The sequence below is a fragment of the Pinus tabuliformis genome, chromosome 3_2, assembly GCF_031772625.1.
Source record: "Pinus tabuliformis cultivar Carrire ecotype Pingquan chromosome 3_2, CPIR1, whole genome shotgun sequence".
Taxonomy (NCBI): Eukaryota; Viridiplantae; Streptophyta; class Pinopsida; order Pinales; family Pinaceae; genus Pinus; species Pinus tabuliformis.
Window position 1 is genome coordinate 552,438,322 of NC_142302.1, and position 27,050 is coordinate 552,465,371.

Genomic DNA, 27,050 nt, shown 5'->3' on the forward strand with positions numbered 1-27,050 from the left:
GTGAAAAAAAGATTCGATTTTTTTGTGAAGAGGGCCGAGAAGGTTGACTGTTAGGCCGAGTTCCTAAGGGTCAAATACGTTGTTGTTTGGAGGTTGTTTAGGCACATTTTTGGAGGTTTGTTGCTACAACAAGTTGTTGTGCTAGGCCGCAAGCCATAACACACAACTAGAGGGTACGTGAGGGCTGTTAAGGGTGGAAAATACCCTAAGCAAGTAGCGTGGGTGAGGAGGAGACCTTTGAGGGTATGCTGCAACCCTTAAAGGGCTAGTTTGTTGACTGTGGGATGAAACTAGGGTTGTAGTAATTGCCCTAACCAGGAGTGCAACAAACAATAGCGCAAACAAATAACAACAGTGTTTTGTGGAGGGATGTTGGCTCAAATGTGTTGACCAATTTGGATCGTGATTGTAGCAGCCTGTTGGTGCGATGTGGAGGATTTTTCGAGGAGGTGAAGAGTCTTCCTAGGAGTAGAATTGACAGTGACGTGATTGGGTGCCATTGATCTGACTAAGGGAGATACACGTTCCTCACAACTCTCTGAAAATCCATGTCTTCACTTGTGACATAAATGGGGGGCAATTAACCAAAATTGAATTGTTTGTTGTCTTTCTCCACATCACGTTGTGACCTATCAAACAACCATCATTCTCAGCCAATCATCCTCCTAGGATGCAAGTCTTAGTGGAGGTCATATAAAGCCCATAATGGAAGCATGGGAGAGGACAAGAGGTAATAAGCCTCCATTCAAGACATAATGTATCATCATGGTGGGGGGTGATGGGTGAATACTATGTGTGACTTAAAATACTCAACTGTGGCTCCAATTAATGTTGTTGTGTCATGACACTTATTGCTCCATGAGATTATGGTATAAGATGATTGACATTCGTTCCAGTAAAAAAAACCCCTTTTCTTCAAGTTCGCCACGAGTCTACTCACTGATTGTTTCACTGCATGATGTAGAACTATTCCACCTCACATCTTAGGAGTTGAACCTCAGCTTAAATTAAGTTGTTGATGGCTTCCAATCCGAGATCTATGACATTAGATCCTTTGTGCATATGCCTTGTTGTTACTTGTGAGTCTCTAAAATCCATTAGGTGATTAGGGTGAAGAGATCTGACAAAAGAGATATCTTTAAAAATAGCATATACTTCTACTAAGATATTAACTTGCAAACCAAGTTTCCATATGAATTTGCCTTCGATTGGTCCTCCAACACGAAAAATGATCCCTTGGACCTCCGTCCCCTCATTTTAAATCATAACCATTTTTTTCATATAGTGGGAAAGCCTATCATAACTTAGTTGTCAAACCAACAATGGGGACAATTATCACTCGTTGCTATCCGTTAATGCAGGTTGACTCATCATTGTCATTGTGCATAGATGCATCCTCTAGTCCAATATGGTAGAGATGTTGTCATGTTTAACAATTTGACTCAGTCAAATAAATAAATAAATTTAAAATAATCATTATAATTATCAATAAAACATTTTAACTCACTCAAATTACATAAATAAATTATAATTATATTATATCTCTCGAGATGCAAATCCTTTTTAAAGAGAAAAGAAATTTGATCACTCTCTGCATTTAGTAGATCCAAAGTTATGATGCATATACGTTCGTTTTAATTACCTACTAGTGGTGGTCTGTAAGGAGGTAGACTTTCACTCCTACGAGATACCTCTAGGTCTTGGGTTATTAACCCATTCCCTTATGTCCAACAAAAACAAACTCTTAACCAAACAAACACAATTTTAAAACATAATCCAACTCTAATATTAAATCATAACCATCATACCCATATCAATAATATATATATTTTTAAATAATAACCATCATACACATACCAATAATATATATATATTTTAAATAATAACCAATCATACACATACCAATAATATTTTTATTATAAAATACATTAATTTTTTAAATAATAACCATCACACACATACCAATAATATTTTTATAAAATAAATTTTCGAAGTAAATATTTTATGTTGATAACCGCCATACGATACAATTTATGTCGCTTAGCATATAAATTCAAACCCTTTGCCGAACAATTCATTAACCCTCACTATTTCAAGTGAGAATCACGGAAATCATCCCCTGTCATTCGCAGAAACCTGCATCTTTTTATACCTGCACCAGAAGGTCACCATGAATGCCCCAGATCGATATGAGAAGTTTGTGGTGCCCGAGGGCACTAAAAAGTATGCGTACCGCTATTCCTCTGAATTATGTTCTGAACTTCCCTGCGTCCATGTTTTATTTTTTGAGTTCTGTTTGGCTTTCCGAGTTGGTGTTTGCATTTGGGTTTCAGCTCTGTTTTCTGAATTGAAATGTGTGTTTCTTGGTCGGTGCATTTGCGTCTGTGTTCAGAGTGAGCTATGAACGGGACATGAAGATTATGAATGCTGCAACATTTGTCATCGAAAGAGAAGATCACACAATTGGCAATATCGTTCGCATGTAAGTACTGCTTGCTTTCCTGCATATTTGCATATGAAGACGAAATGGGTATGGTCAAAGCTGCAAGATAGGGTCAACCGGTCTTGGTTGGGGTCGTTTCACATACGAATGAGGTTCAAATTCCCCAGAGCTTTGTTTTGCTCTTCGTGGTCCGGCTCGCCCTTTCATTCATGTATTTGACCAGGTGCAATTTTCTGGGCGAGTCTAGCTGAGTAGATTCCCTAGACATGGAACCTTACCTAAGGAATGCGTTTGAAGGCTGTAAGCTAGCTACATTTCATTTAAAGAGGAACAACCCAATTGTGGCCAAGTTGCAAGATAGTGTCAGTTTGAACCCTTTTTCGGGCACCGGTTCCAGTCTCATTGGATTCAGGACAGGACCCATATACGTCGAAGACATATATTCTGGAAATTAGGACCTTATATTGCCAAATTGTGAAGATCAAGTTTCCTTAATCTTCTACGAAGCCCTTGTCATCAAGAATCATTGAAATCAAAATCCTATCGTGTTCTAAATTCCACCCATTCGATGACACAAATTCATTAAATTTCACATCTGTCATATGTATAATCTGAAGAGCTGCACTGTAAGCTTAGAAGTCAGGTTCGAGGGGTATGACTTGTACTTAGCGTTATCTCTTCTAAACTCAGGTCATTTTGATGGATTGTAGAGGGAGTGGAGCTCTTGTGGGTTGACAGTCGTTTAACCCCACCAGTGAACCAACTCCTGTTATTTATGTACAGAGAGAGAGTGAGAGAAAGGTATGTCGTGAAACGCACTACTATATACCCAAAAATGCAGGCTGCCAAAATAGCCACCACGAAGAACTATCAAACCTCAAAAAGAAAACTGGTTAATTACCAAATTGCACATAAATACTGTCAACGTCCACTAATGCCAAACATAAAAGAGAAACAGTACATGAAGCATAAGCATATAAACATAGGCCCTTGGCCCAAGAACAAAGAACCAAACAGAAGCATCAGGTAGTGTTGTGATCCTTGTTAACCCCAAGTTTCCCCAAGTTTCAAGCCTAATTAAGGGTATTGAAAATTTGTTTCAAGCCTCGTCACTTAAGCTTTGCTTTTCTCGTGGCCCATTTTATTATGACATTGATGTTTCTGGACGGCCCTGAGAAGATTGGTTCTGGGAAGCTATCTTGCTGCGCTTGTGATTGCGTTACATATGGATTGGATCGTTTTACGGTTTACCATGCCTATGACTGTATTACAAGCTCGAATGAGAGCCAGGGTGAAAGGGAACTGGTGTCAAAATTGATCATCCTTAGGGCCTTTCGACAAGGGGCATTTCCCCAGCATCTGGCTGCAGGTCATTAGGGTTACCGGGTGTTGCCTCCAATTATCTCCAATTTTTTTGTTTTTTCACTTATTGTGTCCTTTTGTATACCTCGATTGAGAAAGTTCAGAACTCCTTTCCGTTTAACACATGCCACTGTTTTTCTTCATTTCGTTCATTCATTTCCAATTTTTCGTTCCTGGTCCTGAGAGAAAATAGCTATTGACATTTTATGTACATATGACAGGCAATTGCACAGGGATCCAAATGTGCTCTTTGCTGGCTACAAATTGCCACATCCATTGCAGTACAAGATTCTTCTCAGGGTCAGTTTTATGTCTTCAACAGGGATCAATCTTTCTCTCAAATAGATTTTGAATTCATCAATTTTGTTAGGAACCATGTGCAAGGAGAATGTTCTTATGTCTATTTATGACTATATGTTTTAGACTAAATATTGATGCCTCTAAATGGTGTGTGGCTCAACAGATCCAAACTACAAGCCAGTCTTCTCCAATGCAGGCTTATAACTTGGCAATTGATGATCTTGATAAAGAGCTCGATCATTTGAAAAAAGCTTTCGAGGTAGTCTTTATTTCCTCTCTTCAGCTTGTATTCTCTCTATTTCCCTTTACAATAGGTGATTGCTAAATGGGTACTTAACCAGATATTTGTCTAGCATCAGCTGTTTGTTACTGTTTTTACTAGTACTTGCATCACGATTCATAACTGATGCTCATAGACTATTACGCTAATACTTGCAAGACAACCAATGCTTACAGATAATTACATCGGTAAGAACAACATAAATTATAATTTGATAGTATGCTTCAGAGATCAGAGAAGGCTAATCTACTGAAACTATTAATATAGGCCACGTCCCTAATGCAGAAATGTGGAACCCATGTGAAGCGATTTTAGTTATCCTAAATTTTACTTGGGAAAAGTACATTGATTTAATTAATTAATGGAAACTTAGGCTACATGATGACCCATGGTATTTGGCCTTAGAAGAATTATAAATCGCTGGAATGAGTGAGTGAAGGACACATTATTTTCAAAATCACTTTGCGTGAGAGAGAAGACGGTTGACTGGGGTGAAAAATAGGAAAGTCGAGCAGCTGAGGAGAGGGGCCGTACAATGTGAAAAAGGCTGTGCTTCAGGCTGTACCAAGCAGAAGGGAAGGACCGATTTCTAGGGCTCTTGATTGGCTGTAATATCTTTGATACTGCTGCTGTAATATTTTCCTGAAACCTAAGAAAATTCCTCTCTTCTGGTTTTCCCCACATTGGGGTTTTCTAGGGTAAATAACTGTGTAAAAATTGAGTGTTTGAATTTCTGTTTTCTGGTGTGCATAAATTGTTAGAAGCTCAAGTGTGTTAACTGTGCGTAGATTTCATATTTAAATTTTTTGGGTTTTCAGTAAAAATGAAAATCTGGGTTTAAAATTTTATTGGTACATTAATTTGATTGCTGGGCTTAGAGAATTTAACATGGTATCAAAGCCAAGCCTCTGAACAAAATTCAATTATTCAGGGTTTGATCTTCCATGGCAAGTAGTGTCAGTTATGAAGACAAGTTTGAAGGAGCCTCAAACTATCTTCAGTCAAAAGTTCGCATCACTACAGTTCTCAAGGAGAACAAGTTGTGGAACTTTGTTAATTCCACGGTGGTTGTGCCAACATCAGATCCTATTGCCCTATATCTCCATGAGGTGAAAGAAGCAAGGGCACAAAGGATCTTGGACGGGGTGAAAGATCACTTGATTCCCCATCTATTTGAGAAAAATAATGTCAAAGAGATGTGGGATGCACTCACTAAACTGTATCAGAGTGACAATCAGATTTGAAAGATGGTGCTTAGGGACAAGTTCCACAACACTAGGATGTCCAAGGGAGAGAATGCAACTTCCTACCTTACCAGGTTCACATAAGTGCGTGATGAGATGGCAACTGTGGGGGAGATAGTCCTTGATTCTAAACTGGTGTGTATAGCCTTGAATGGCTTTACAAAGCAGTGGGATGTATTTGTCAAATGCATCATGGGATGATAGCATCTTCCCACTCTGGAAAGGCTGTGGGATGATTTCATACAAGAAGAGATTTGAGAAGGGTCTCAACGTGGAGATCAAAAAAGAAGAACGAGGAAGAAGAGAACATTGCCCTTACCTCTAAGGGCAAGGGAAAGGCCAAGAAAGACTCCATTGAAGGAGCTACGTCGAAGGGCAATAAAAAGAAGTCTGATGCTAGCAAAAGGAAAATGCTTTGCATGCCACCAACCAGGACATTTTGCCAGCTAATGTCGTAACAAGAAAAAGGGCAAACAAAAGAAGTAGACCATTGCTATAATTGAGATGGATGAGTTTGCAGCTAGATTTGAGGATGAGTTTTAACTTTTCACTCATCGTGTCCCTCTAGTTCAATGGCCACCAGTGTGTGGTATGTTGATAGTGGCGCTTCATGTCACATGAGTGGAATGTGAGACTACTTCACCAATTTGAAGGAGCATAGTTTGTACTTCCACATTAAGCTTGTAGACAATGTTAAGTATAGGCCAATAGGCAACGAATTGTCAAGTTTCAGAGGGAGTCTGGGAGGCCTCTATTGGTGAAGGATGTGCTGTGCATTGCAGGCTTGATGAATAATCTGATTTATGTTTCAACCTATGTTGCATGAAATGCCTTCCTAGGTGGCATATTGATATTGGAAACATATTGAAACTTCCTTGAAATGCTGTCAACTGTACCGTACGGCCTTTTGCAATTTTGAAACGACATACGATACAACCGACAATGTTTCGGGGCCATTTCAACCAAAAATTGCAACGTTTCGGTGAGTTAAGTGGCTGTTAGGTGTGGGTTCCTTCTATGGTCCAAAAATGCTTAATTAAACTTTTTTCGTAAAGTTTCTTTCACTCCTAGGCTAATTTCATTTAAACAATTATAGTTAGAGTTCTCTCTAGTCTTGATATTAGTGGTGATTCAAGCGGAACTAGATGTACTAGTAGAATTGCCTCTTCTGTTGGACAAGCATCTTGTTATATTTTTGTTGATGAGTTATGATTACTAATATGTATTAAATATTTATCTTTTATTTCAGTTTTATCACATATAGCCTCATGTATAAAGGCTGTGTTATCGCTCAAACTAGCTGGGGTCCTAGGAGGGGATCTTAAAGGGCAACTACTAGGTCAAGGGAAACAATGGAGCGATAGCCCATTGTCACCTCAACTAAGGCTCCCTGCTCTTTATGGACTTATACCGATGGGAGGAGACTCGATATGAAGGGAATCACTAGATGAATGAGTCAATGAAGAGAAAAGGAGTGATTTCTTAGTTCTATTCACAAGAGAGACTCAAATGTATGGTTTACTTGCTTGAGAAGCAAGGTGTAAGGCTTTTTAAGAAGAACCAAGGGGATTTCAAGGGCTAGGGTTTGTAAATAAGACTTATGAAGGAGGGACCTAGTCCTAGAAAACTTTTTGAAAACTTGGTTCCAAAATGGTTTTTGTGAAATTATCTTCAAAAAGTTGCGGGACCACACGAGACCAAGTGGACCTAAATTAGGTCAAGTAAGAGGAATTGGTCATTAAGTGGGGGGGGGAGCTTGATCTAATTGTGGAAGAGAAGAAGATCAATGGACAAATCTTCTTGGAATGCAATGCAATGATCTAGATGAGGTCACTAGGCAAGGGAAACTTAGGGCAAGAAATTATCCTAGAGCTAGGGCTTGCAATATCTCGAGATCCCGCTGGTCGGATTTGCTTCAAATTCAGAGGGCCTCTAGAGCAAACTCGATGACAATTGTGGACTACTGTTTGGATGGCTAGATTGTGAGATAATTAATGCGCTAAGTGACCTATGTAGGCTAGGCCTAGAGAGAAAGAGAGAAAGGTGAGAAAAATATGCTTTTAGGTGATCACCTATGGAGGACCACTGCCTAATCCTTTGGGAGAAATGGAGTCAAGATGATTCCAATGCTTGGAGTGATTTCACTTGGTCAAGGAGGCCTCTAGAACAATTTTGCATGGCAATTAGGGCATGGGACAATTGCTTCAAGGTATTTATACTTTGATATGCAATATGTGATGACTTATCGAGATAAAATTTTAACGAAATATCTCTAGGAACATTCACTTACTCAAATATGGCCCATGACATGATGCAACGCTATAAAAAGACAAATTTCCACCATTTCACACAAGAAAAGCAACAAAATTCAGCCTAGTATAACGAAATTCCCTAGCAACATGCATGTGTGTTAATTTTAGGTATGTTCTATGCTTAGAGCAATTTATTTCAATTTTCACATTTAGCTCCATATCTTTTCCAGATTAGCAATCACATCAGCATTAAAGTAAACTGCAGATAGAAATAAACATAAATCGCAGAAGACAAGCCAAGACAAGCAGACACAAGATGTGGCGCTAGCAAGGGACAAACCCCAATGTGGGGAAACCCTTGATCAATTCTTCTTATATGTTCTTCAATAGTTCAGCACAGAGAGAGAGAGATAGTACGTATACAACAAAAGTCAACACTTTGAGTTATCTAGATAAGAGCATAGATCATCTCTAAGACGATGATACATGAGATCAGTTGAAGACATGTTGCTTCAACTGATTCTCCAAGGTGATTCCTTCACCTATCATTGTGCTGCATTTCGTCATCATGTTGCACCTCACCGCGCTACACCATGCTGCACCCATCATCACTATGCTGCATCTCATCACGCTTCATTAATCATGACTGTACCCATCACTGTACTGCATTATGTGCCATTGCTGCATCATGTTGCCATCCTGACCTATGTGTTGGCTGCACCTTGCTTGCTTGTTGTCCCTTGCTTGCTTGTTGTCCCTAGCATGCTTGTTGTCCTTAGCATGCTTGCTGTTGCATGCTAGTTGTCCCTTGCATGCTAGCTGTAACATTGCATGCTTGGTGTATTTGCTGCTAAGTACCATACAACTGTCCCAATGTTAGTTAGTTGTCCCTTGCATGCCACTCTCCTTCAGAGATAGATGCTCCGGCTGTTCTGACTGTTCCCAACAATCCCAATTGTTCCCGGCAGTGTCGACAATTTCGGTAGTTTCAACTATTCTCGACAGTCCCGACAGTTCCGACAGTTTCCACTGTTCCCGGCGGTTCCACCAATTCCTAGCTGTTCCCGATAGTTCAGGCAGTTCCCGGAACTCATTTCCGGTTGCTCTCGACTGTTCCCGGCAATTTTGACAGTTCCTGGGTGTTCTAGCTGTTCACGGAACCCATTTTCGGCTTTTCTCGGCAGTTTCGGCTGTTCCTGGCAGTTCCGGCTATTCTCGGCAGTCCCAACTGTTTCGGCAGTTTTGGCTTCTGCCCTCTGGATCAAGGCAACGCTATCCCTTAGGATCTCTTCTCCTACTAAAACCCAAAGACAAGTAGAGAGGAAGAGATCCCAAGTGTGTTGAAATGACTTGAAGGCCACCTCTATTTATACTAAAACGTTGAGCACAAGTGGGGTTTATTTGGTTGCTGACGACCTTGACGAATTGTCCCATAACACAAATAAATTCATATCTCCATGAATACTTATCAGAATCGGATGATCTTTAGATCAATCCTACACCTCTCGATGAGAGGGATCCAAGAAAAATATCAGCTTCAATAAGATGACCCACATGTAGTTTGGCCCTAGTTGCCAATTTTAACACCCCCTCTCAACTAGGGAGAACTCCATCCGCTGATCCATATGTCCGACTGTACTATCTCTGCCATCAGTGCCCTGCACTGCTCTGATCTGCTGAGCTTTGCTGAACCATGAAGAAGAAGAATTGATCGAGAATGTTTCATACCATTCTCTACTGGCTCGAAGTCAGTTTCATTTGAAGAGAGAGTGTTACATCACTCTTACTGACTTGAAGTTAGTTTTATTGATCCTACATCAATATCACAAGAGAGTGTCTCAAACCACTCATACTGATCCCAGATTAGTTTCATTGATCCCAGATCAATGGAGGTCATCCTAGCATAGGGAGTATGATAGATACAATGATGCGTCCATCGATAGTAGTCATAGTACTACTATTGGTCCCTAACCCCATTTCCTTGCTCATTGATCAGATGAGAGGTACTTCCCATGAGTCCTAGACTGCATGGGTAGGATGCCTCGATAGGAGAACTAATCATCTTGTCCACAGGAGAACGAATCATCCAGCCCCACAGTCACCACGGGAGAACTAATCATCCCGGCCCACAGGAGAACTAATCATCCTATTTCACAGTTGCCACGAGAGAACTAATCATCCTGGCCCACAGGAGAACTAATCATCCTATTCCACAGTTGCCACGGGAGAACTAATCATCCCGGCCCACAGGAGAACTAATCATATTGTTCTACAGTCCCCACGGGGTATCACAGGGGAAGGTTGAACTTGTCATCCTGTACATAGCACACCACCAGGGGAGGGTAAGTCGCCCTGTGGTCGTATGTTGCTCCAGTAAGTGGCCCAAGCCCTCCAGAGCTCCTAGAGCTCAATGCATGAAAAATGCAGGGCCCTTATAAGAAGGTCTCTCAACGACTCCAAGTCGTTCGGGAAAGTCACATATTTGACCTTTACCCGAGGCTTTGACAAAAATGTCTGCGACCTGTACATCAGTCTCAATGTGATGGAGCCTCCTCGCTCATCGACTTACCATATCCCAGATAAGGCAGTATCTGATGTCTATCTGCTGGAGCAATCATCGAATATGGGATTCCTCAATAGTCGAATCCCCCCTCTGGTTGTCACAAAGAATCACAATGGTATTCATCATGTGTACAAACAGCTCACTTAAGAGCTTCCGCAACCATGCAGCTTCACACAAGATCATAATCGTAGCTATGTATTCAGTCTCAATGGTGCTTATAGCAACCGCTTCTGCTTCTTGCTCATCCATGATATCGAAGCAGAATCCAAAGAGAACCAACACTGAGAAGTGCTCTAGTGATCCTCCACACTACTTGCCCAGTTAGTATTCGAATAATCATGCAGTTTCATATTTCGGCAGTGTATCTCAATCCATGAGAGATTGTGCCCCGAAGATATCTCAGAAGATTCTTGGCACCAATCCAGTGAGGCTCAACCAAATATGAGCTCACCATGCTAACTGCAAAACATATGTCCAGACGGAAGTTCACCAAGAACATCAACGCGAATGAGTTTATGAAACTTAGAGGCATTTCCCAAATCTGGTCCGACATTACTACCATATAACTTCTGAAAGTTATGATCCTCGAGGTAGTCACAATCTTGCAGTTTATCATTCCACATCTGAAATCCAACTCCCTCTTTCTTCTGCAAATGAGAGGGTCTGCACCTGTTAGAAATAGGTTGTCCTCATAAGGTGCTGGTATGAGAGTTCTATCATCCACAACCTTTGGGTAATGGTTTGGATCGGTTTCACTCTTAGTGAATCTCAGCTTCATCAGACAACTATCAATCCTCTCATGCTACGCCAAGGGTGTTTTGCTTCAAGCCATAGAGGGCTTTCTTCGACCTGTATACATGAGATTCCCGATCATGAATCTCAAACTCCTTGGGTTGTTTCAAACCTGTGGACCTGTTGCATGAGGGGAATGGTCCCCTTGTAAGATTTTCCCTCGGTACATCTCAGACATGTACCTTCATGCTCTACTTGAATTCAAACATCCCTATCACCATCTGACTCACATCGGGTAGGGCCCCATAGGTAGACCTCTAGTGTTATAGATGGGATATGTCAATTGACATGATCCCCAATGGACCATCCTGCAACTTGATACAAATTGCCAATCCAGAACCCATGAGAAAAAGCATCTTTGAAAATTCTATTTTTTTAACACGTACCTTTCCATCGATGTATTTCCAAGATGGACACCAGGTTCTTCTTGTGATCAGGTACATAAAAGAGATTCTGTAAATGAATTGAGTTACCCTCATTTAGTTGAGGGTTAACATTCCCTACACCCTTTCCGGGATAGGTGGCATCAGCTTCAAGTATAATCCCACGATTGTTTCCATCTTTACCAAATTAGAGAGTGCACCCATCTATCCGATGAAGTCCCTTGAAGCACTACAATCAATAAGCCAGATTCCCAAAGAATTTGAAGGAGAGGGCCAATACAAGATAATGCTTCTTTATCTTATCAGAAACAACATTTGATTCTTCATACCTAGGGTTCCTTGCTTTCTTTGAAGAGTCGGTCATTTCCTTGATGACCTGCGTTACTTGTCATTCCTTTGATCATTGAAGATGTCCCTAGAATGATTGTTATCATCATCAAGTGATGTGTCCCTGCCATTCGGATACTCTTCCGCATAATGGTCGAACTAGTTATCTGCCTTTCCTTCCACCCTGAGATCTGGTCTTCCAATGAAGTGATCTTTAGGTAGGCCATATTCCGCTGCGCCATTCTGATAATATTCTTTGCTTCGACTTCACCCTTGGTGAATTTGAAGAGGGATGAGTAATCCATTGATCCTTTTTTCCTTTCCCAACTGTCTTCGGTGATTGCTCTTTCACTATTGCTTGGGCATTGCCTTTACCTTAGCTCTGATACCATGTTAATTTTAGGTATGTTCTATGCTTAGAGCAATTTTTTTCAATTTTCACAGTTAGCTCCATATCTTTTCCAGATTAGCAATCACATCAGCATTAAAGTAAACTGCAGATAGAACATAAACATAAATCGCAAAAGACAAGCCAAGACAAGAGGACACAAGATGTGGTGCTAGCCAGGGACAAACCCCAATGTGGGGAAACCCTTGATCGATTCTTTTTATATGTTCTTCAATAATTCAGTAGAGAGATAGAGAGATAGTATGTATACAACAGAAGTCAACACTTTGACTTATCTAGATAAGAGCATAGATCATCTCTAAGAAGATGTTACATGAGATCAGTTGAAGACATGTTGCTTCAACTGATTCTCCAAGGTGACTCCTTCACCTATCGTTGTGCTGCATTTCGTCATCATGTTGCACCTCACTGCGCTACACCATGCTGCACCCATCATCACTATGCTGCATCTCATCACGCTTCATTAATCATGACTGTACCCATCATTGTACTGCATTATGTGCCATTGTTGCACCATGTTGCCATCCTGACCTATGTGTTGGCTGCACCTTGCTTGCTTGTTGTCCCTAGCATGCTTGTTGTCCTTAGCATGCTCGCTGTTGCATGCTAGTTGTCCCTTGCATGCTAGCTGTAACATTGCATGCTTGTTGTATTTGCTGCTAAGTACCATACAACTGTCCCAATGTTAGTTAGCTGTCCTTTGCATGCTGCTCTCCTTCAGAGACAGATGCTCCCGCTGTTCTGACAGTTCCCGGCAGTTCTAGCTGTTCCCAGCAGTTCTGGCATTCCCGACAGTTCTCGACAGTCCCGACAGTTCCGGCTATTCTCGACAGTCCCAGCAGTTCTCGGCAGTCACGGCAGTTCCGGCTGTTCTGACAGTTCCTACAATTCCTGCAGTTCCTACAATTCTGACAGTTCTCGGCAGTTCTTGTGGTCCTCGGTAGTTCCGGCAGCTCGGGCTGTTCTCGGAACTCATTTCTCGCTGTTCTCGACAGTTCCGGATTCCCGGCAGTTCCGGCGGTTCTCGACAGTTTCGGCAGTTCCCGGCAATTCCCGGCAATTCCGGTAGTTCCCTGCAGTTCCGACAGTTCCCGACAGTTCCGACAGTTTTGGCTTCTGCCCTCTGGATCAGGGCAACGTTATCCCTTAGGATCTCTCCTTCTACTAAAACCTAAAGACAAGTAGAGAGGAAGAGATCCCAAGTGTGTTGAAATGACTTGAAGGCCACCTCTATTTATACTATAAAACGTTGAGCACAAGTGGGGTTTATTTGGTTGCTGGCCGACCTGGACGAATTGCCCCATAACACAAATAAATTCATATCTCCATGAATACTTATCGGAATCGGATGATCTTTAGATCAATCCTACACCTCTCGATGAGAGGGATCCAAGAAAAATATCAGCTTCCATTAATAAGATGACCCACATGGAGTTTGGCCCTAGTTGCCAATTTTAAAAATGTGACATAAGAAAAGACAAAATAGCATTAAAAGAGCACTTACATGTGAGAACAAGTACATCCAATCATCATCATATGCCAATATAGAAGCTCCAAGACAAAAATGAAGAGATCCAAACATCAAAATTCATCCATCCATCCAATTTCGTCCTCCAAAAAGAATAGCAAAAATCTTTTAAGAGAGAATGATCAATCCAAGTGATGATGAGAGAATGAATCAACATGCATGTGACATAAGAAAAAGACAAAATAACATTAAAAGAGAACTTACATGTGAGAACAAGTACATCCAATCATCATCATATGCCAATATAGAAGCTCCAAAACAAAAATGAAGAGATCCAAACATCAAAATTTATCCATCCATCCAATTTCGTCCTCCAAAAAGAATAGCGAAAATCTCTTAAGAGAGAATGATCAATCCAAGTGATGATGAGAGAATGAATCAACTCTTCATCTATTTATGCAATGTCTAATGATTTCAATTTAGCTAATTTTGGCCTAATTTAGCCCCTAGAATAAAACAATGTGCAAGATAACAGTAACTTTTGGTGACAAGCCCACCAAATAGCCCAATAACACATGAATAAGCCTCTCAAGAGGGCTGAATGATCAAGAAAGTGAGTCGTTGGGCCATTGAGGAGGCCTGAGGAAGTCCAAAGGGTGCCATAATGTAGAAATGGACTCCCATCATAGTGGACAAGGGGGTTGCTCCTTGTTTTTCAAGAAAAACCCTGTGGTGCTCACAAGTGGGTGTGGGGGCACAAGGTCATCCTCATGTGTCTCCAAATGGATCAGAAGTGGCTGTAGACCATCTGTAAGGGCTGGAATGATGACATAAGCCTTGCCTTTGCAGTGGGGAACAATCCTTTGGACCTTGGAACATCTGCCAATTGTATGGTGCATCTGTGAAGCTGGTTGGGCATGGTGAACCAAGTGCATCATCCTCATCTAAAAGGTGGAATAGGAGCAATCAATGAACGCTGTTGGGGACCTTGTAAGCCTCAAATGGGAATCCACTTGTAATCCTATATAAGATCCAATGCATCCCCTTGCCCTCCAATACAACAAATCATTAGAATAATCAAGTAAAAGAGCTTACAAGTCATGAAACCAGTGGGGTATTTCATGGTGGCATGCCCTTCCATAGTGGGCTTTGGCATGTGCAAGTGTCTCCAAGCTAAATAGGTGGTTAGCCAATGACCTTATTAGGTGGTTTCAACCTCTAGAGGGGGTGGCATGTCCGTGGTACATCCTTCAAGTGGTAGGTGGCAAATGTTATACTAATGGAACGAAGTGAGGGTTAGGGAAAACATCCAGACCACATGCCACACTTATATGAGTGTAGGAGGGAGTAAATTGTGGTACATGAGTTAACCTGACCTTTGTTTTTCCACCCTTCTTCATATGCCTTTTGCCATTTATTGATTTTTCTTCATAATTGCTCAAGTCTCCAGGGGATGAGAGCATGATGCGTAATATGTAGTAGTGGATACTCCTTTAAGTTGGGGTGGTTCATTGCCCACCAAGGGTTGATGCAGCTAAAAAGAAAAGAAAAAGCATAATTTGCCCACTCTTAGCAGGAAATATACCACAAAATGCGAAAGATGGTCGGGACATACAAATTTAGGCGCTTCACATAATGAATAAAACCATAGGTGCTCCAATTCCTTTCTGATGATGAAGAGCTTGCCACTTGTGAAAGAACACGAATGGCAAGATTTTGCAAATGTACACCATTTTCTCCATGACAAATGCACCACTCAACTGGATTCATGGTGCTTCTCTCCTCCAAATCTGATATATTTGCATAATCATCTAATCCCGCAACAAAACTAGCAAATTCTTCCTTTACCTCCTTGTGTAGATGAGATGGAAATATTCTCATAAGGGTTTTTTTCACCCCTTTAGCCACCTCTCCTTCCTCTTCCCATTGCTTTGAGCAATAAGCTCCTCATCATAAAATTTGGGGTTCAAGGCATGTGCTAAAGTGTGCAATGGAGTGTTGAAATTGTTTCACCTATCGACAATGATTTTCTTGACTAAATCAACAAAATGATCATAAACAAACAAAAGTTGTGGAGACTCTTGTGAAATGATTTCCATAGTTTTCTCAACCATGGAATCCATTCCATCACATACCTCTCTTAAGAAAGGTTGGTCAGTGTCAGCATTCCGAAGAAGCTCAAATGCAGGGGTTGTGAACTTTAGCAAGAAATCTATCTTGCTCCACCAATCCTCATCAAGGCACAATCTACGCACCATATATCTTCGCTCTGAATCTGCTTGTCTCCCCTCAACCGAAAGTTGACTCACCACCATAGAAACTAATGCATGCTTAACCTCAACAAGGCGACACAACATCAGGAAGTTTGAGGCATATCTTGTCTCAACAACTTTTAACAACTCCAATTTGGAGTACTCTCGAAGCTTGAGATTAGTGGTGGTTGGTGATGAATTTAACAATCTCCCTTGCTTCCCTTGTGATTTCCTTTATCCATGGAACTTTGTTGTCGATTTCCTCTAAGATCAGATTCAGATTATGGACAATCAAGGGTGTCCAAAAGATGTGGTCATACCTCCCCTCAATAATTAAACCTGCAACTTTGCAAACTGGTGCATTATCTGTGATAACTTGCACCACCTTGTTAGGTCCTATTTGTTCAATAAATTTTATAATAACATGAGCAATGAACTGTGCATCTTTTACCTCTCCTGAGCAGTCTTTCGCCTTTATAAACATTGCTCCTTTGGGGGAAGTGGCAATGATATTTATCAATGGTTTGCGCCTTGTATTTGTCCATCCATCTGAGAGATACTCTGGGAAGAACAAATTGGGCCCCTTGTACCCTTGAGGAGCTTTGTTAATTGCCCTTATCAGATTTTGCCAGTAAGGAGAGCGAACAACATTGAATAATATACCACATGCATAAATGCACCTAGCCACTCTGGAATCAGTTTCTTCTCTCGCTTGCACATTCACCAATTTAGCAATGTTGCTATCCTGAATTGAAGGGGATGCCCCTCTGGTATTTTTGGATGGTGGTTGTTCATGTTGTTGAGTGGCATTGGCTCTCCACTTCCTTGCTTCAACTACAATCCTTGGCTCAATGTTAGATGGAGCTTGAGGAGTAGCTCGACTAAGCTCATCATGCCTTCTCTTAATTCCATCCGCCTCATCTTGGCCTCTTTGATACGCCCTCCTTGCCAATGGGTCTGCTGTTTTTGTGCAACCTACAATCCTCTGTCCTCCTCCATGCAAAAGATGTGCCTTCACTCTTGGGTAGGAGCCCTTGTATGAATTACTGGAAATATTACATCGCCATTCCCATGAGCCACCATCTCCACATTTTTGAAGCTTCTGAACATGCCTCCAAAGAGGATAATATTCAGTGCTTGGATTGGCCCTGGGGCTTGAACTTGCAGCTGCACTTTAGTTGGAAGCCATTGCTGCAAAAAAAAAAAGGAAAATCTGTAAAGAAAAAATGTTTTACATATTTTTGGCAGCATAAACCCTCGAAAAATGGAAGAAATTAAGAAAATGAATGCTTCTTACCCAAAATAATTTTCTGTAGCTGAAGCTACCCCAAAATGCCGGAAAAGACGAGAAATATGGCTGTAGTTGAGCCAAAAGCCAAGAACGTTGTAGCCGGAAACTCTGCACCCCAAATCTATTGCTGAAATCTCTTTCTCTTGCTACTGAAATTTTCTTTGCTCACTGTTGAAAACGCCCTAGCTGAAACCACTGCTCTCTTTCTCTTTTCTTCTTTGCTAAAATTGTCCGTCTCCAAGAGAAACGACTTGCGCAATTGTGTGATGAGAGAATGAGGCGAGAGTCTTTTTTATAACTTGAGAGAGGCATCTAGAAGCATCCAAAAGATATTTTAGTCGCCCAATAAAAAATTAGAAGTGAAAAAATAAAATAAAAATAAAAAAAGGCAAGTGTTAAGTGGAAACTCCGCCGTACGGCCTGAAAACTCGTTTCTGGCTGTACTAGCCACGTTTCCCTAGCTAGAAACATGCCAGTATGGTCGGAAACGAGTTTCCAAGCCATATGGTACGAGTTTCCTTGTTTCTATTTCGTTTCCTGCCGAAAATGGACCCTTGGGCAACGTTTCCTGCAACATCGGCTTGACATCTAATTAAGGCATTGTTAAGTAATCATTAGTTTATTGTTCTAAGTTAAAGATCATAATCTTAAGAGACTTTGAAATTTTGGTTGTTTATCTTAAGCATTTGGCATCTTTAGTTTCATTGGTTATCATTCAAAGTGAGCATTTCAACATTGGTCATTGGCATATCTCAAGTAATCATTGTTGAATTAGACATTTGTTCTAAACATCTTGTGGAATATTGTTGAACATTGGCACTTGTATCTTTAAGCACATGTCTTGTCTTAAGATTGTTATCTAATCATTGTTAAGTACTCTGGTTATAAGATAATTTACACGAAGTACTTAAATAACATAAGCAATCTTAACTCAAGAAGACTTCACTCAATCTATCTTGCATAAGCATCATAGGACTTAGTTTGCATTAATAATTTACTTACAAGCATAAGCTTGGTTGATAGACTCCTAGGGCAACCCTTTTCCAATTAGCTTGAGGGATTCAACTCTTCTTAGTGGTTAACACAGTGACCTTGCGTTTGTCAGAGCCACAGTTTTTGCAGCGCCGAAGGCACTGGGTGGTGGAACACAGGGGGAGGCATCGTTAATGAGGCCATTTCTTGCTTCCCATTGGCTTCCATTTCACATCCAACTCTGAAAACTGTTTCTCAAAACAGTTAAGGTGGAGGTTCAACTTACACTAAGCATTTAAGCTAAAAATAACCAACATCCTTGCATCACACCTAGCTCTTAGGAATTGCATATCGTATAGGATAGTCTATCATATTAAGCACCAGGTGTCCATTCGATTACTTGGTTTCAATTTATAATAAGCAAGAATTGTGGCTCCATAAGGCATTGGTCTCATCTTAAAATCTAATCTAATCATTAATCTTGCTAAATTCTACCGAGTAGCTAGGCCACTCATCCGTGTCTCCCAAGCAAGTTGGTTCCCAACTTGTTTTCCTTCACCTCATTCCATAGGGACTACCCCCCATAGCTTGCTATTGGGAGACAGCTAGAACAAAGTGGGCCGGGATCAGAGTGACAACCCTTGCCTTGAGTGGTTGTTGCGGTGCTTGTACAATCCAGGCGACAACAGGGCTAATAAGAATCCCTCTTTTAAACATCTCATAGATTTTGGTAGTGATGCTTATGTGCCTCTTCCAAAAGAGGATAGGAGCAAGTTTGATATAAAGTAGAAAAGTGCATTTTTATTGGTTATAAAGATGGCATAATAGGTTACAAACTTTGGAAGTTTGAATTTAAGGGTGAAGCATTAGACTCAACAAAAGAAGATGGACTAGAAAAAGAAAAAACTTCAAACTCCAATCTTGAGGAGATTGATTCAGGAAAAAGGCAAACAAAAAAGTATACCCTACTTGATTTTTGTTTTGGTTTTGTTTTATCTAATATTGGTGATGAGATAATGGATTTAGAAGGTTGTAAACCTTGGAAGAAGGTCATGGTTGAAGAAATGGATGCCTTGATAAGAATGAGGCTTGGGAATTGGTTGAGTTGTTGACTAGAAGAAAGCTTGTTGGTAGCAAATGGGTTTTTCAAAAGTAGTTGAATATAGTATAAAGCTTGCCTAATAACAAAGGGATATTCTCAGGTGGAGGGAATTGTTTTAAGTGAATTTGTTTTCTCCTTTTTTTTTAAAATTAACTTTTATTTGAATTCTTGTGTCTATCGTTGCTACTGCTTTTGATCTTGAAGTAGCATAGATGGATGTGAAAATAACTTTCCTACATAGGAGTCTTGAAAATGAAATCTAGATGAAATAGCTAGAAGGTTTTGCAGTAAAGGGAAAAGAGTTGGTTTGCGAGTTGAAGAAATCTTTGTATGGATTAATGTAATCTCTAGGATTGTAGTAGTATCAAAGTTTGATGCTTATATATTAGGACTTGATTTCTCAAGAAACAAAGCTAATCACTGTGTATTCCTTGTTGATTGGTGATCATGTCCTATCCCAATAAGTGTAAAATTATTTGCAAATCAGTGCTGTCAAGTCACAAGAATAGGTAGACGACATGTCTCATGTACAATATGCATGAGTTGTTGGAATTTTGATATATGCTATGGTATGTACTAAACAAGACATTGCTCATACAATTGGAGTTTTGAGTAAGTATGTTGCCAAACCTTGGAAAGGAAATTGGGTGGAGTAAGGAGGGTTTTTAGATATTTTCATGGCACTTTAGATTATGCGTCGTGGTGCCAAAGAAGACCTACAGACCACATAGGGAGATTCATACAGGTATTCTTGATGCACAATGGGTTAGAGATCTTGATTATAGAAGATCTAGAAGTGGTTATGGTTTTAACCTATTCAAGCTATAGTTGCATTGTCAACTTCAGATGCTGGATACATGGCTACCAGCCATGGACGTAAGGAAGCTTAATGGTTGCAAAGATTGTGTTGAAGTATTGTCTTGTTCAGAAAGCAGTAATGATACATTTTAATAGTTCAAGTGCAATTTTTTTCAAAGAACTTTGCTTGTCATTCTAAGACAAAAGATATTGGTAAGCAATGTTGTTTTGTTAGAGACATGGTTGAAGACAACAAAGTGTTGTTGGAGAAGGTTGATGCATTGAAGAATGTTGTAAACTCATTGATGAGGTTCATTAGTATTTGAAAGTTCTCTCAGTGTAGAGAATCAATGGCCATTGTTGCCCTTAAGAGCTATTAATGCCTTGCCCTTGACTCATTTTTTTCAAAGTATACAACAAATGTAATCTTTGCAGGTGGACTTAACCACATTATAGTGGGGGTTCAAGGGGGACCCACACTTTTAGCTGTGGGAGCATGGCGTTCTGTTGTGCTTTTTTGGTGGGTGGTTTTAACTTTTGGTCCATTGTAATCTAATCATTATTAAATGGTTAAGGTTTTGATGGATTAGAGGATTGGGGTTGATTGAAGCTACAAAGCACTTGAAATATTGTGCGGTGAAATAATGAGTAAACAAAATAAGCTAGAGAGAGGCGTGACTCTTAGCGAGGTTGATTTTCTTGGTTAAGGGTTTTCAAGGCAAATTTTGTCTATACTGTGTGAATGTGCTATTGTTATTATTTTGTTTTAGATTTTGTTAGTATTGTGTTGCCGCTTGAATCCACAATTGGGACTATCATGGAGAAAATATTTAAATCCACCTGGCGTGGCCCTGGGGGCAAGTTTCGAGTTGAGTTGCTGTTGCTTCTCCTGTATCTAGGCTAACTCCTAGAGAAGCCAAGGGGGATTGGACCCGATGAAAATAACTAAGGCTCAACTACTCTAATGTTAAATAGGTCAAGTTCTAGGAGTTAAAATTGAATGATCAAAGATACATCCAAATTATATCAATATATCATTTTCAGCAAATGAATTCAAAGCATCATAATAATAATGACCATCTACAAGCTATAAGATATTACAATAATGGACAAGATGGAGCAGAAGTAGACTAGTGCTAAATATCAAGTAAATATTCCAAGTGAAAAGATAACTTTGAAAGTAATGTTTTGGAAGTAAATAATCAATAAATGATGCTTAAAGTAAATGTTTGGAAAGTAAATGCTTTGTTAAACAAAATGCATGTACTTGAAATATTGGCAATTTGCCTTGGAAAGATAGACAAGCTTTATGAAACTTAGAAAGCAAAATGAAATGAAACTCCTAGTGCCATTGCTGCAAGATGAATGTATTGGAATGTATCTTGTTTTATTTTAAGTTAAACTAGTGCTAATTGGTTAGTTGCAAATTTGAAGCAAGTTTCAATTGAACTCTTTCCCCAAGCCTTATCCTCGTTGGGGCCTTGATCTTAGAATACGAAGACTTATGGGGAAGAGGGTCCCTAAGTTTCTACTTCAACCAACAAAGTTGGAGCTAAATTTGATTATTGCAAAGACAAATTTGAAAGATTTAAATCAAATGTACAAAGTTGCTTGAAGTGTAAAGTAAATGACTAAACTAAGTAGCAATTTGCAAGGCACAAGTAAATTTAAGGTTAGAGTAGATTGTATGAGGTAAAAATTTATCCCAATTACTCTAATGATGATTATGCTACACTATTTAGTTCAGCCAACAATGAAAATCATTCAAGCAACACAAAAATGACTTCCCCAAAGGGGTAAGGCAGGGATGCTTAGGGGAAAAATCCCTTAACTCCCAAGAAAAATCAATTCTTTATTAGATCCCACTTATAGGAATGAGGGATAGGAGATAATTTACAATGGATCTCTTTGGGAAAGGGATTTGAAGAGATTCTTTGGAAATAGTTTAGAATGAGATCTCTCAAAGGGATCAAGTACTCTTCTCCAAAGATTTGTTACAAATTAGAAGCAATCTAAAAGAAAATTACAATTGGCCCTTTTGGGAAAATTTCAAGAATGAGAGAAAAGTCTCTTTGCAAAGTTACAATGGATCACAAGAGGCCCTTTTGACAATCCTAAAAGAGAGACTTTTTCTACAAATTTCAAATGGTTTCCTTGAAATGATCTTTGGGTAGAAAAAACCATTTAAAAGGGTTTTGCAAAGTGCAAATGGAAGTTTATTTAATTTGCTGTCCAAAGGTAAACCTTTTGAGTGTTTGGTTCCTCCACCAACACTCCTTTTGAACTGTTCAATGTTAGCCAAAAATCAACAAGCAAATTAGTTTAGAAAGCACTCAAAGAAAAATGATCTAAATCTATTAAAATTGCTATCATATAAAAGGAAAAATCTAAGTCTAAAAGATCAGATTTTTATGGTGTTTTGCTAATGAATGAAACTTGGTCCTTCTTAGCAAAATAGAATGTTGTTAGAACAATAATCTAAATTTAAACCTATGTGTCCGATTTTTAATTAAAATCAAAGGAAAAAATAAGAAGTTTATAGTTGCAGGTAAAGGAGATGAGAGTGAGTCTTGATGGCTATGATCTCTAAGGTTTGGTTCAATACACCAAAGTTACTCCTCTTGGAAAGTATGGTCTGCAAAAATAAATCTGCGAACAATACAAAGTGATAGATACCAAAGCAAACTTTGGATATCTGCAATATCAATACCAATCCTGATCAAAATTTCTTTGCAAATATTAGAGAAATTAAGTGAAATTTTAACTTTAGAAATTAGGACAGCCAAGAAGCGCTGAGTTTGATCAGCTCTTTTTGGCTGATTTATGACTGTTAGGACAACCAACAATTCAAGCCTTTAATCTGCTAAATTTGACAATGTAGTACTTGAAAATGGCACCAAGGAAATTTATAGAATTTCTTGAGAAGGAAAGAGAGATAGTGGGATCTTTGAAAGCACTTTGACAACCTTTGAAAATCCTTTAGTAGAAACTCATTGATCTGGGTGGGAATAATGCTTCAAAGATATGCTTGAAGATGGCTGATCCAACCAAGGATTTCCCCAACTCCAAGCTTGAGAAACCTGCAAAAAACCCTTAGTCTTGCCAAGAAATTAGAATTTAGTAGTGATAGGTGTAGTTTACACAATGAAATGAATCAACATGCTATTCAACCAAGAATCACATATGAATTTCAATTCTAGAATGTAAACTAACAAGAGGTTAACAAATAATTGCTAACCTTCTCCCTTGGACAACAGTTTCCTTATCAAGGCCTAAGCTACAAACTCAAAGCAATAGCATGAAAATACAAGGTTACTTCAAAATGCTCCAAGCAAACCACACAAGACACTAGATCATGGACTTCCAAAGTCTTTTTATTAACAAAATTTGAAACAAATATACAATATAGCTTTCCCAAGCCCTTCAAGCTCCCAACCTCCCCAAATGAGAGAAAATGACTCTAATTTATAGAAAAAATGTTAAATTATGGTATTTTCTATGCTTAGAGCAGTTTACTTCTTTTCTTCTTATGAGCCACTGATTAGCAATCACATAAACATAAAGTAAAGTGCAGATAGAACATTAAATGATCGACAAAAAAACAAGCCAAGACAAGAGACACAAGATGTGGTGGCTAGCCAGGAACAAACCCCAATGTGGGTAAACGCTTTGATCAAATCTTTTTTTATCTTCAATAGTTCAGCACAGAGAGAGATATAGTACAATATCACTAATCAGCTAAGTCACCTGACACGGAGATTCGAGATTCGTAGGATCGGATTCGGACATGTTGACCCCCCGGAATAGGACACGTAGGATTTTTTATATATTATTTTATATATATATATATATAAAATTAGATATTTCTTACACAAATTTTCATTAATGATACAAATTTATTGATTTCAAACATAGATTTTCATCTATAGCATGCATAGTACATACAAAATTCAAATACATGTCAGTGGTCACATAAATCATGATTCATAATTCATAACTGAAAGACAACATACAACTACAAGATAGTAAGATAAACACACTGACAATTGTAGTTTTCTCATTAAGTCATCAAATCAAAGTGTGTTACATAGGTAGTGCTGGTGCAATGCTAATGGCAAATAGAAATAGAAAACATAAAACAACTATAGGTATATAAGCCTCAAGGCATCAATCCTCATCATCAACATCAGAATCAACATCAATGTCCTCATCATCGTGGTCCCCACTGCTCTCCTCTGCATCCTCCTCCTCCCCTGTATCCATAGTCGCCTCTGCATCTTCTGTTGTGGAGGATGACCCCTCTAAGTCATCAAATCTAATAGGCTCTAGCACTGGATCATTGAGATCCATGTTGGCCAATGCCAACTCAACACTGGTGTCTAGACCCATATCATCAGGAAAGACATCCCACATCTTTGTCTTTCCCCTCAACCACTCTTCCCTCTGCCTGTAAATAAGACGAAGGTTGGTGTGCACATACACCATTGTCTTTGCCCTGGACTGCTCAAGCCTGCTCTTCTTCACACTATAAAATTCCCATATCCGCGCCAAATCCTCTCGCAACAAGAGGATGAAGTCACCTGAGAGAGGAGCCTTATGGCTAACTGTTGAAGAGGAGGGCTTGTTGCCCCATGATTTGCCCACCAAGAATAGGGCTTCTTAGCCCTCCTGTCTCTAATCACATCATAATCTCCAAATCGACCACTACCAGTGGAAAAATTTGGATTCGAAGAGTCCGAGTTTAGGATTCGATTTTTGGGCGAATCGTACCATACACGCAGGATTCCGGTTCACCAGGCTATATGGACGAATCCGGTTACTTAGCTAATCAGTGATTTACAACAGCAGTAATGAAACCCTTGGACAACAATAGTAAAAGTGATCAATCAACCCCCAAAATGTCTTCAAGACGACCTAGGAGAACTCGGTCTCCAACAGAAGTAGTGGCAGCCCAAAACAGTCAATGTACGATGGTCAAAATAGCAGTGCATGCTACAACATACTGCAGCGAGCCCTAACAAGATAACACAATCATAAATGTGCCCTTAAACAGTCAACACAAAGTTGTTCAACACTTCGGCTAGCCTAGGAGAGGCTGCCCACACAAGGCCGCAGTCAATGGAGGCAATGTACTGGTCAACGCAGACCTAAACCATTTGCTGCACCTTCTTGCGTCCTCCTCCAATGCTGCCGTAGCTGCATCCTCTTTCCCACGCTGCCCTAGCCACGTCCTTCTTTCCACGCTGCGCTAGCTGTGTCCTCTCTCCTTTGTATACCCAAGAGACAATGGAAGAGATGAGAGGTAAGATGAGTTGAGATAATGAATCAACCTCTCCTCTATTTATATGCAACCTGGGCAAGAGTGCCACACACTTAACTGTTGGCTGACCTTGACAATTTGTCAATTGATTACTAATAAATTCATATCTCCATAAATACTTGTCAGAATTAGATGATCTTTAGATCAATCCTACACCTCTCGACAAGAGGAATCTAGGAAAAATATTAGCTACCATAAATAAGGTGAGCCACATGGAGTTTGGCCCTAGTTGCCAATTTTAACAAAAAAAGAGAGGCCCAAGAGGCCCAATGAATTCCTTACATTACGCTGAGCATATCACCTCAATCTGGTTGAGTGAGGACTACGTATGGCAGGCCTGCATAGGCCCCCTCTAGTGCTACGTATGGCATGAGTGTGGCAAGCTCGTGTGTCGCTTTTTGGTGGCTAAAAAGGGGCTGTCATGTCAGCGTATGGCAGCTCCTTAATGCTTCCTATTGCGGGCCTTAAACAGGCTTGCAAATCCCTTGCTTTGTGGGCTGCTAGCCCTTTAAAAATAGGCCTGTGTAGGCCCTCTTTTGTGCTGATGCATGGGCCCCTTTGAGTGGCAACTCGTATCCCTTCATCGACAAATGAAATCAGCCTTTCTGGGGTCGTTCAATCACCTTTTATGTGTTGATTTTTCTTCGGCACTTTAGAATCAGGTTTATGTCTAGAACATGATCACAAACACACTAAAATGCCACAACACAAGTACTTTGCACAATAGAAAATGTACAACAGTGAATCAACTTAGTGCACAAGACAAATTTTTAACCCAAAACTTGTTATATTACAAACTTTAATACAACAAACATAGGGCTCTCATACCAGGGATCATGGCCCTTACAATTAGCCCTGATACAAGAACAACTAGGGCTTGAAGTCAACAACTTATGACACTCAATCTACCCTTGAACAAGATACATTTGACTCGCTGAAGGAGCGCTCAACTTAGCTCGTTCGGTCCATGTATCTTGAACACCTGGCAGGTCCTTTGCCACCTCTTTTGCTGCTCACAAGTACTTCTGCAACTTCAGAATGCTTGCATCTTCAACTGATCGATCTGCCTCTATCAATGGCATTGTTGCTCCAATGTCACCGATCTTAGGCTCACCAATCTGCCCTCTAACAACCCTCTTGCTACTTCAATAAGTCTACTCTTAGGGTCTTCACAATTTTTCACTCTTATCACTAACTTCACTGAACTAGGGAATCAAACCAACCCTCACACAAACCACTGATCTAGGGCTTTGTTTGCACAACCCACACAAAAATGAATGATCACTACATACACTGTACTTGGAGCTTCTTTACTTGCTGTCCAGATAACTCCATATGAATAGACTTACCCCACCATAAAACTAGCACTTCTTCTCCACAAAGATGTAGCCACAAATCTTCCTTGTGGCCTATGCTCAACCTCAAGGATCTCGGTTCCGTGATGAATAAACACCGTCCTCCCACAGTGCACCACTTCAGGGAACTCAACCCT

General features: G+C 40.0%; 1 protein-coding gene across 1 annotated transcript in view; it reads left to right on the forward strand.

Annotated features, from left to right (window-relative positions):
- Window positions 1-2,049: 2,049 nt before the first annotated feature.
- LOC149181710 (DNA-directed RNA polymerases II, IV and V subunit 11-like) overlaps window positions 2,050-27,050 on the forward strand; it is a 43,259-nt gene continuing 18,258 nt past the window's right edge. The window contains exons 1-4 of the mRNA XM_089418379.1: window positions 2,050-2,223; window positions 2,393-2,482; window positions 4,027-4,105; window positions 4,269-4,364. Coding sequence (XP_089274505.1) covers window positions 2,171-2,223; window positions 2,393-2,482; window positions 4,027-4,105; window positions 4,269-4,364 — 318 coding nt within the window. The 5' untranslated portion in view covers window positions 2,050-2,170. The remainder of the gene's footprint in view (window positions 2,224-2,392; window positions 2,483-4,026; window positions 4,106-4,268; window positions 4,365-27,050) is intronic.